This window comes from Triticum aestivum, chromosome 6A (assembly GCF_018294505.1).
Source record: "Triticum aestivum cultivar Chinese Spring chromosome 6A, IWGSC CS RefSeq v2.1, whole genome shotgun sequence".
Classification (NCBI taxonomy): domain Eukaryota; kingdom Viridiplantae; phylum Streptophyta; class Magnoliopsida; order Poales; family Poaceae; genus Triticum; species Triticum aestivum.
In genome coordinates, this window is record NC_057809.1 from 458131869 (window position 1) to 458143879 (window position 12011).

The 12011-nt window shown below is 48.2% G+C and overlaps 1 protein-coding gene across 1 annotated transcript; it reads right to left on the bottom strand.

Moving 5' to 3' along the window:
* Positions 1-256: 256 nt before the first annotated feature.
* LOC123127907 (cationic amino acid transporter 9, chloroplastic) lies at positions 257-3976 on the bottom strand. The gene is made up of 8 exons (XM_044547767.1): positions 3565-3976; positions 2773-3182; positions 2327-2503; positions 1862-2086; positions 1584-1760; positions 1259-1495; positions 890-985; positions 257-748 (listed from the first exon to the last, which is right to left on the bottom strand). Exons 1-8 carry the CDS (start codon positions 3911-3913, stop codon positions 602-604), a joined length of 1818 nt encoding a protein of 605 aa, XP_044403702.1. The 5' UTR covers positions 3914-3976; the 3' UTR covers positions 257-601.
* Positions 3977-12011: the final 8035 nt, after the last annotated feature.

The window sequence follows — 12011 nt, forward strand, 5'->3', positions numbered from 1 at the left end:
AGAGTCCTACCGTCCTTCGGCTACCGATCGACAGTTCCATATTATTTGTCTCATTGTATTTGTATAAACAGTCTCTTTTGTTGATAAATATACGTGGAGGCTGAGCCGTGGCAGGCATTGAGTCGCCCTCTGTTCTTTTACAGCGAGCAGAGCCCAGCCCAACATCAGATGTAAGGAACTCAAAATCATGTTCCTGTCAAAGAGACGTCATGAAACGGCTCCAAAATCATTGCAACAAAAAATTAAGTAACAACACTTACGAACTAAGTTTTTTTTCAGATGAATTAAGTACATGTATGAAGTTATGAACTGTAATACTACAAGTACATAAAGCTTTCAATCGTGACTTTCAAAGCCTTTCCAAGTGAATCTTTGGTGTGTCTGTGTGTGTGTATCCTGCTCAACAAAACTTTCGCTGTCATTTCATTGGTAAATGATATGGTGGCTGACCTCCAAAATATCATACAGATGTACATATGGAACTATGGAGAACATACTACACATACGGCTTCGAGCAATACAGGTAGGCTTACGGCCATGGCCTCCCCTGACGATCCAATGGTACATGGATTTTCAGATAAACTTGGAGGCTTGCAATAGATCATGGGGCTTCCGAAGGCACTCCATGATACGCAACAGACGAGTGGTCCGAAGTAGACGGAACAGCGTTGTACTGACCATATCCAGCATATACCCCCACCGCGATGAGACTAAGGATGACAAATCTGTACCAAGCTTCTTCATGTAGCTGCAAACAAAGTGCCATTACCAAACCATTAGTCCTATGATGGCAGTCAGTAAACAGGGCGAACTACTACAGCACATTTTTGTAATGAAATCATCAACTATAAATTCTGGTAAATACAGCTACAAGTAAAATCCTGCTTACCTGAGCAAACAAAAACATATTGAAGAAAACAGAGACAATCGGAACCATAGGAACTCCAGGACAAGAAAAGCGAGGTGGGTCCACAGGAACATACACCTGGAAATGGATGTCATACAATGTTAGAAGAACCACCCGATTAATAGCGGGATCTGACATCCATGGATGCCAAATTTTGCTACTCCCTCCGATCCATATTAATATGGAATTCGGATGGAGTGCATGACGCGTCAGACTCTGATTCATGTAATAGCTAACGAAGATGCAAATGATTGTGAAACCATGGACAATTTGGTACATCTGAGATTTTTAGGGATGATATAATGATCTCTTATTTGGTACGTACTACAAATTGAAAGAAAATGCACTTACCTGTCGAAACAGCAGAGAAAAACTGCCGACTGTAGCTATCAGAAAAGCTATGATGATGAAGGCAATAGAATAGCTAAACCGGTAGGATATTCCTGCTATGAAACCACAGAGAGCCACTATGACAAGACAAAAAACACCCTCCTGCCAGATTGAAAATTTTCCAAGGGAGCGAGAATTAGTTGCTTTGTCGCTCCATCGAAGTGTGATCACACAAGCTGATACAACCGAGTAGCCTGTCTGGTTCCAAAAAAAAGCAGTTAAATGTCACTTATGAACAGCCAAATCTTGTGTTACAATTGCAAATAGTATTCTGAAGCTTCAATACCAGTGTGCCAACTGAGAGAATATGAGAGAGTGCATGCACATTAAAGAGGCCAGCTAAGACTGCTGCAACACAACCAACCCAGATCTGAGAGTGCAGAGGAGTATGCAGTGTTGGATGAACTTTAGAAAATATTGAAGGTAGTAGGCCATCCCTTCCAAGTCCAAGATACAAACGTGACTGTTATGGATCAAAAGGAGGTGATGTTAGTAAAGTGGAATAATATGATTCAGAAGAAATTATTAGTCCGTCAGTGATAGATAATAATGTCGTCAGGTTACCTGAACATACAGACCAACAAGAAGTGTTGTAGTAAGACCAGCAACAGCTCCAATGCTGATCAAAACAGTTACAAATTTCAGCCCCTTTGCAGAAAAAGCCTCAGCCAAGGGAGCATCTTCACCCAGTAATGTATATGGCAACATTCCAGTAATCACCAAGCATACAGCAACATATAGGATGACACATGCCAGAAGGCTTCCTAGGATGCCAATAGGCAAGTCCCGCTGGACATATTGGTTTGCATGATAGTGAAAAGAAAAGTTAGAACATATTATGATGACAAAAGGGAAGATATTAATTGAAAATTGGAGAACGTTTCTAAATTCTAAGAAGCCAATGAACTAGGATGACAAAGGGAGAACATTTAATGAAAATGGGAGAACATTTCCAGGTTCTAAAAGGCAAATGAATTATGATGACAAAAAAAACTTAAGGTGATAGTATGGAAATAAGAGTAAAATTACCTGTGGGTTTTTAGCTTCCTCGGCAGAATTAGCAACTGCATCGAATCCAACATATGCAAAGAAGACTACTGTAGATCCGGTTACAACAGCTTTGAAACCATTCGGCATAAATGGTGACCAGTTTGATACATCCACCTCAAACACACCAGCAAATACAACGACTATGACGATGATTATCTGCATCCCCACATCAAATCCAACACGGCAGACGAAACCACAGACATAGTTAATAATCATTTGAGCAAATCATGAAAAGTTGCTCACGAAACTCGTACTGTGTTGCAAGTTATAAATCATGGAAAATATCGCTTTGTGCAAGCACAAATCGCAATATCACAGAACATCACAAAATTGTTCTACAACGATATTTGACCTAGCCAATTTAACTTTCAAATGTTACTTGTGATTGATGAAACAAACATATCTTAGTTTAGAAGCAGTCTTACCTTCAATGTAGTCATAAAGGTATTCACTGCAGATGATTCTTTGACACCGCGGCATAGGATCACAGTCAGGATGACAAGAAGGATTGGAGCCAATATGTTAACTGAAACGACACCACCAAAAAACTCTTCTCCATGCCCAATCCAACTCGGAACATTGCCTTTCACAGAAGGAATCAGCTCCAAGAATTGGATAAAATAGCTTGCTAGGCTACGAGCAATGCTTGCAGCCCCAATATGGTAATCAAGCATCAACTGGGTGAAAACCAAGAAGGCCGTGAGTTCATTAAACGCTGCATATGTGTACAAGTATGCTCCCCCGACCACGGCAGGAAAACGAGATGCCAGTTCAGCATAGCACAATGCATTGAGCACACACGCAGCTCCAGCGAGAGCAAAACTGATTGTAACACCTGTTAGAAGCAAACATGTTATTTGAGCAGAAATAAACAAGGAAACAAACTTTAGAGTAGCAGCTGATAATATCAAAGTGATGATAACAACCAAACGCTACTGAGGAAATCAACCTATTCGATGGTAGAAAAACTAGGTATTCAGATTCATTATTGGACAATATGGATCAGAATATTTGAGCTCGCTATTGTTATGAATTATGAGGCTAATTAATCTGATGCCAATGGTTGTCAAGTATAAAATAAAAGGCTACCAATTGGCTCTTGCCAATTTTGGCAACATTTGAGCCAAACCAACAAGCTGCTGCCACAATTGCAAACTGCAGTCTGTTGACCGAGTAGTAGTGTGCAGTGCCTACTATTGATTGGAATGATTAATAACCTGGGCCGGCGTCGCGGGCGACGGTTCCGGTGATGACGAAGATGCCGGCACCGATGGACGCGCCGATCCCGAGGAGCACGAGCTCGAGGACGCCGAGCTGCCGCACGAGGCCCTCGCCGGAGGCGGCGGCAGAGGCGCGCGCGGAGATGGGCTTGCGGCGGAGCGCGGCGGCGCAGAGGCCGGAGAGAAAGGGGCCGCCGGACGAGGAGGAGGAAGAGGGCCTGTGGTGCGCGTCTTCTCCATCCATGGCCTCTGCGGTGGTGGCGTGGAGCGACTGGCGTCGACTACTGGGCCTTCGCGCAGTCGTCCGCGCCCAGACCGGGAGGAGTGACGTCGGCCCTTGCGTCATGGAGAGGCGTGGCCCCCACTGCGCGGGGATCGGTCGGGATCGAGCGAGGAAGAGGCCTCCCTCAGCGTGGTATTCATTTTTTTAATGGGCGCTGCTAGGCGTCATCCGGTTGATTAGAGGGGAACTTAAGCCGCCTCCACGGCCGTTAGGTGCGCCTATCACAGCCGTCGCTTGGTCCTTCCGGATCCCACATCGCTTGCTGCACTGAGCAACACACGCATCACCATCTCAGGCATCGCACCCCTCACATCGGCAATCGGCCCCAGCTTGCCCCCGACGCCATTAGCCATCACTCTCCGGTGGTGCTGCAAAGAAACACTCATCGCATCTCATGTGTGCTGTAACGGGCCGCCGTCGCTCGTGGCCGCCGCCGGCAAAGTGCTTCATCGGAACACCGGGAAACCACCGCCTAGCACTTCATCGCAGCATTGGACGCCGTTGCGCGACTGCTCCATTTTAGCAGCAAGTGTTGCATCGTAGCTTTCAAAACCTCGGCGAGTGCTCCATTGCAACGTCGGAAGCTCCGTCGCAGCGCTGAGAGCCGCTGTCGAGTGCTCCATTGCAGCACCTGGTGCCGCATCGCAGCTCTGCGAGACACCGGCGAGCGCTGCTTCAATGGTTGCCCGTTGCTCCATTGCAGCGTTCAGAGCTACATCAAAGCTCCGCGAGCCGCCGACAAGCTTTGGCTGAGCGCTCCGTTGCAGCGTCAGAAGTTCCGTCGCAGCGTCGGGAGCCACTGTCGAGCGCCATTGCAGCGCTGGAAGCTCCGTCGCAGCGCCGGGAGCCGCTGTCGAGCGCCATTGCAGCGCCGGGAGTCTTCGAAAAGCGCTCCATTGCAGCACTGGTGCCGCATCACAGCTCCGCGAGCCGCCGGCGAGAGCTGCCATGATGGTTGCCCCTTGCTCCATTGTAGCGCCCAGAGCAGCATCAAAGCTCCGCGAGCCGCCGGCGAGCTTTGTGGCTGCATCTCTGGGTGCCCCTTGCAGCATTTGCGTCGTCGCGCGGCGTAACAGCGACACCCAGTTGCAGCACCTCCACCGACCATCGTTGTCCCATGAAGCAACTGCGGGTGAGCGATGGGCAGTGGCCATCCTTTTGGTTTGCAACAGCGGGTAGGAGCAGCAGCTGCAGAAAAGTGGTGTTCCTCCTAGCGATGCACATGGATGGGGAAGTAGAAGCTTGCAAACAGTGGCGGCCCTCGACTTGCCGGCGTTTGCCCCGAAGCCCGGACTTGGGGAAGGGGAGGGCAAAGGAGAGAGGAAAAATCGTGGAGGAAGACGAAGGATAGGGGAGAAGAGGAAATGAGTGGCTCTGTGTTTCGCTGCGTGGGGATAACGGAGAGAGCTAGCGGTGCGTGGGGCCCAGCCCATGGGACGCGTGTCGATCGCTGCAGCCGGCTTACGCGTCACGTGGTATCAGCCGGTTGAAACAGAGCCTTTTCCTTTTTTTATTGATGAGGTACACGCACTAGAGCAAATGTTTTCTGCAAAAGTAAATTCACTCTGGATTGCAGTTGCATGTTGGCTTACAATTACAAGTGTTGCAATTTGATTTGTAACTTCATTATTTTCAATATGATTGTAACTGGGTCGATAGAGGGGTGTCGGCCAATTTAAACATTCACCACTAAATATGCAACTGCAAGGATTGCAACTCAACTGCAACAACATGGGCTTTTATGTGACTGTAACTGGGCCGATTATGTAGGGGGTTGTCGGCCAGTTCATGTTCACCAATAGACATGTAACTGCAAGGGTTGCAACTCGACTTCAACTGCATTGTCCCAACGTGAACTTGGCTGGTACGAGGGTTCGTTTTCTAGTTGCATGTGCACCACTAGACTTGCAACTATAAATGTTGTAACCTGACTGCAAATGACTCCCAATGTGACTACAATGGGGTCCGTAGGCTTGTCAGCTAGTTGCATGTCCTGCATGTCCGCTAGTAGAGAAGTAACTACAAGTGTTTCTCCCTCGATTGTATTTTGCATGCCTTTCTGTCATAGTCACAAGTTCACCCCCAACATACAACTGCCACGGGCTCTTTTTTGTGCCAGTTGCAAGTTCACCCTCGACATACAACTCGTCCTTGGCCCTTTTTGTGTCCCAGTTGCAAGCCTCCCCTAGACATGCAACTAGCCTGGACCTTTTGTCCCAGTTTCAAGTCCACCGTCGACGCACAACTGGTCCAGAACCTTTTTTAGCCTAGCTGCGAGTCCACTCTCAAACGCAAACTAGTCCCTGCCCTTTGTCTTAGTTGTAAGTCCGCCCTTGACTCGTGACTAGCCTCGACCTTTCTTTTGTCCTAGTTGCAAGTCCACCATCGGCACTCAACTGGGGTCTGACCCTTTTTACTTAGTTGCAAGTTCACCCTTAACTTGCATCTAGGCTCGTAGTTTGTAGTTATCCCAATTGCAACTCCACACTTGACTCACAACTCGTATCGTAGTTTCCTGTAGTTGTCCCAGTTGTAGGTCCACCCTTGACTCACAACTCATATCATAGTTTTGTGTAGTTGTCCCATTTGCAAGTACATCCTTGACTCGCAACTAGGTTCATAGTTTGATCTATTCCAATTGCAAGCCCACCCCTTGACTCGCAACTTTGGTTGTTTTGTTTTTTAACCCACCTGTAGGTCCGTTATTGACTGCAACCGGGCATGTAATTTGTTTCATCCCGGTTGTAAATCGACCCATCACTCGCAACAGGGCTCATAGTTTCATAGTTGTCCCACTTGCAAGTCCAACATCGTGTGACGCCCGGGTAATCAAGCTACAATAAACCTCTGTTAATGATGCCACGTCACCACGATTACTATTGCTAAACTCACGTTGGTTCGAAACCGATTCAAATTCAAATTCAAAATCAAGTCAAACAATAAAGGTTTTCAAATATTAAAACTAAAATGTTCGCGAAGCGCCAAATAATTCATAAGTACTATTGGTGGGTAAACCAAGTCTTTATAAAAAATTTAAATGAACTAAACTAAATAAAACAGTAGCAAAAACAATTAGATAAATGCCTTTTATTAATTATAAAATATTAAACCATTTTATTTGAGGTTAAACTTTTTGTGTCAGTGGTATAATTAGTAAAACTAAATTAGGTACTACTAAAATATTTTACAAAACTAAAATAGATTGAAGAATGAAATAAAACAGGAAAAGAAATATAAAAACAGAAAGCAAAAGAAAAACAAAGAAAAGCCCCCTGGTCCAACTGACGCCGGCCCACCGACGCCGGCCCACCCCACTCCCCTTATCCCCCTCACCGAAACCCTAGCCCGATCCCACTCCCCACTTCCCCCCCCACGATTCCCTTCTCTCACCCGTCTGGATCGGGATTGAGGCGACCTCGCCTCGTCCCCATCGCCCATCGCCCCCGACGCATGCCCCCCCGTCGCCCCGCTTCCTCCCCGACACGTTCGCCTCCTCCATCACCCATCTGGATCGAGGGAACGACCCGCCGACGCCCGCCGCTCGACCTCGACGCCCGTCGCCACCACCACGACGCCGCCATCGCCGGCCACCACGCCGGCCTGCCTCCTCGCTTCCTCAACCCTCTCATCGCCGGGAAGTCGTCCCCGTTCTCCGCCACGACAACCGCTGCCATTTTCCCTACAAGTCCGGTGAGGACCCTGGTCCTCCTCCCGTGCCCTCACGTCGGCGCTCGCCCCGCGCCTCGCCGTGGTCGTCCTCGTCGTGCGCCCCTCCCCTGTTGGCTTCGAGGCCGCGCGCGCCGCGCGCCGACGCCCGCGCCCCGCCTCGTCCCTACCTCCCGCAGCTGCCCTGCACTGCCGCTGCAGCCTCTACTGCTGCCGGAGGCCGCCGACGTTGTACCACACGCGTCGGCCGGCCCCTGCCCGACGCCCGCCTTCAGTCGCCTGCTCCAGTCACCGCGCCACGCACCACCGCGGCCCCTCCCGCTCGCGCCTGCGTCCTTGGCCGCGCGCGCCTTGCGCCGCGCGTGCCCGCCCTCTCGCCGTGCTGCTCCGGCACCCCGCCGTGGCCGGCGCCCCCTGGTAGCCTGGGCGTGCGCCCAGCGCCTGTGGCCGACGCCCGCGCCTGTATGGACCCCAGGGCCTATGACAGGGGGGCCCCACCCCAGAACGAATTAAAAAAAGAAGAAAGAAAAAATGAATCTAAAAAATAATTAATTAATAATTAATTAATAAATTAATGAATTAATTAAGTTAATTAATCCTACTTAATTAAACTAATTAAACCTGATTAGACTAACCTAACCATTAATTAAACTACCAATGACATGTGGGCCCCTACCTGCAGTTGACCCAGTCAACTGCACAATTGACTGCTGACGTCAGCATGATGTCATGCTGATGTCATCATTTACTATTTTGAATAATGTTGATTTAAATAATGAAATAAAATCCTAAAAACGATTTCAATCTTTTAAAATCATAGAAAATAATCTGTAACTCGGATGGGAAAACTTTGTACATGAAAGTTGCTCAGAACGACGAGACGAAACTGGATACACAGCCTGTTCGTCCGCCACGCATCCCTAACATAGCGAACACGCAACTTTTCCCCTCCGGCTCCTCTGTCCGAAAACGCGAAACACCGGGGATATTTTCCCGTATGTTTCCCCCCTTCACCGGTATCACCTCATACTGCGTTAGGGCACCCCTAGCACCGCTACTTGCCATGTCATGCATCGCCATGCATTTGTTTGCATTATATTTATTGTTTCTTCCCCCTCTTCTCTCGCTAGACACCGAGACCGACGCCGCTGCTACCCAGTACGACTACGGAGTTGACGACCCCTCTCTCTTGCCAGAGCAACCAGGCAAGCCCCCCCTTTGATCACCAGATATCGCCTACTCTTCTCTCTACTGCTTACATTAGAATAGTGTAGCATGTTACTGCTTTCCGTTAATCCTATTCCGATGCATAGCCTGTCATTGTTGCTCCATCTCTTGATACCTTACCTGCAATCCTAAATGCTTAGAAGGGTATATACTTATGCATAATAAATGATACTTGTGGTGATTAAAGTCGGGTCGGCTCGTAGGAGTACCCGCGAGTGATTCCGATGTTGGGGGCTGAAGGGGCAGGTGGCTCCATCCCGGTAGAGGTGGGCCTGAGTTCCCGAAGGCCCCCGACTATTACTTTGTGGCAGAGCGAGAGGGAAGGTTGAGACCACCTAGGAGAGAGGTGGGCCTGGCCCTGGTCGGCGTCCGTGGTTATTTCAGAATAACACGCTTAATGAGATCTTGGTATTTGATCTGAGTCTAGCTACTGGCCTATACGCACTAACCATCTACGTGGGGACAGTTATGGGCACTCGACGTCGTGGTATCAGTCGAAGCCTTTGTGACGTCGGCGACTGAGCGGCGCGCGCCGGGTTGGACCGCGTAACGCAACTTTCTTTGTAATGGAGGTTGCTAGGTCTGCTCACCGGCCGCGTACGCAACGTGCAGGTGTGCAATGGGCGATGGGCCCAGACCCCTGCGCCATAGGATTTAGACCGGCGTGCTGACCTCTCTGTTGTGCCTAGGTAGGGCTGCGACGTGTTGATCTTCCGAGGCCGGGCATGACCCAGGAAAGTGTGTCCGGCCAAATGGGATCGAGCGTGTTTGGTTATGTGGTGCACCCCTGCAGGGAAGTTAATCTATTCGAATAGTCGTGATCTTCGGTAATAGGACGACTTGGAGTTGTACCTTGACCTTATGACAACTAGAACCGGATAATTAATAAAACACACCCTTCCAAGTGCCAGATACAACCGGTGATCACTCTCTCACAGGGCGACGAGGGGAGGATCGTCGGTTAGGATTATGCCATGCGATGCTACTTGGTGAACTTACCATCTACTCTCTTCTTCTACTGCAAGATGGAGGTTACCAGAAGCGTAGTCTTTGATAAGTGTTGGGGAACGTAGTAATTTCAAAATTTTCCTACGCACACGCAAGATCATGGTGATGCATAGCAACTAGAGGGGAGAGTGTAATCTACGTACCCTCGTAGGCCGACAGCGGAAGCGTTATGACAACGCGGTTGATGTAGTCGTACGTCTTCACGACCCGACCGATCAAGCACCGAAACTACGACACCTCCGAGTTCTAGCACACGTTCAGCTCGATGATGATCCCCGGACTCCAATCCAGCAAAGTGTCGGGGAAGAGTTCCATCAGCACGACGGTGTGATGACGATCTTGATGTTCTACTGTCGCAGGGCTTCGCCTAAGCACCACTACAATATTATCGAGGACTATGGTGGAGGGGGGTACCGCACACGGCTAAGAGAACGATCTTGAAGATCAACTTGTGTGTCTAGAGGTGCCCCCTGCCCCCGTATATAAAGGAGCAAGGGGGGAGGAGGCCGGCCCTAGGAGGGGCGCGCCAGGGGAGTAGGATTCATACTCCTAGTTGGAGTAGGTTTCCTCCTTTCCTAGTCCAACTAGGAGAAGGGGGGAAAGGGGGGAAGAGGGGAAGGAAGGGAGAGAGGGGCCGTGCCCCAAACCCCTTGTCCAATTCGAACTGGGATTGGGAGGGGCGCGCGCCACCTCCTGGTCCTTCCCACTAAAGCCCATTAAGGCCCATTGCTTCTTCCTCGTATTCCTGTAACTCCCCGGTACCTCCAAAAATACCCGAATCACTCGGAACCTTTCCGATGTCCGAATATAGTCGTCCAATGTATCGATCTTTACGTCTCGACCATTTCAAGACTCCTCGTCATGTCCCCGATCTTATCCGGGACTCCGAACTCCTTCGGTACATCAAAACTTATAAACTCATAATATAACTATCATCGAAACCTTAAGCATGCGGACCCTACGTGTTCGAGAACAATGTAGACATGACCGAGACATGTCTCCGGTCAATAACCAATAGCGGAACCTGGATGCTCATATTGGCTCCCGCATATTCTACGAAGATCTTTATCGGTCAGACCGCATAACAACATACAGTGTTCCCTTTGTCATCGGTATGTTACTTGCCCGAGATTCGATCGTCGGTATTTTAATACCTAGTTCAATCTCGTTACCGGCAAGTCTCTTTACTCGTTCCGTAATACATCATCTCACAACTAACTCATTAGTTGCAATGCTTGCAAGGCTTATGTGATGTGCATTACCGAGAGGGCCCAGAGATACCTCTCCGACAATCGGAGTGACAAATCCTAATCTCGAAATACACCAACCCAACATGTACCTTTGGAGACACCTGTAGAGCTCCTTTATAATCACCCAGTTACGTTGTGACGTTTGGTAGCACATAAAGTGTTCCTCCGGCAAACGGGAGTTGCATAATCTCATAGTCATAGGAACATGTATAAGTCATGAAGAAAGCAATAGCAACATACTAAACGATCGGGTGCTAAGCTAATGGAATGGGTCATGTCAATCACATCATTCTTCTAATGATGTGATCCCGTTAATCAAATAACAACTCTTTTGTTCATGGTTAGGAAACATAACCATCTTCGATTAACGAGCTAGTCAAGTAGAGGCATACTAGTGACACTCTGTTTGTCTATGTATTCACACATGTATTATGTTTTCGGTTAATACAATTCTAGCATGAATAATAAACATTTATCACGATATAAGGAAATAAATAATAACTTTATTATTGCCTCTAGGGCATATTTCCCTCAGTCTCCCACTTGCACTAGAGTCAATAATCTAGTTCACATCGCCATGTGATTTAACATCAATAGTTCACATCACCATGTGATTAACACCCATAGTTCACATCGACATGTGACCAACACCGAAAGGGTTTACTAGAGTCAATAATCTAGTTCACATCGCTATATGATTAACACCCAAAGAGTACTGAGGTGTGATCATGTTTTGCTTGTGAGAGAAGTTTAGTCAACGGGTTTGCCACATTCAGATCCGTAAGTATTTTGCAAATTTCTATGTCAACAATGCTCTGCATGGAGCTACTCTAGATAATTGCTCCCACTTTCAATATGTATCCAGATTGAGACTTAGAGTCATATGGATTAGTGTCAAAACTTGCATCGACGTAACCCTTTACGACGAACCTTTTGTCACCTCCATAATCGAGAAACATATCCTTATTCTACTAAGGATAATTTTGACCAATGTCCAGTGATCTACTCCT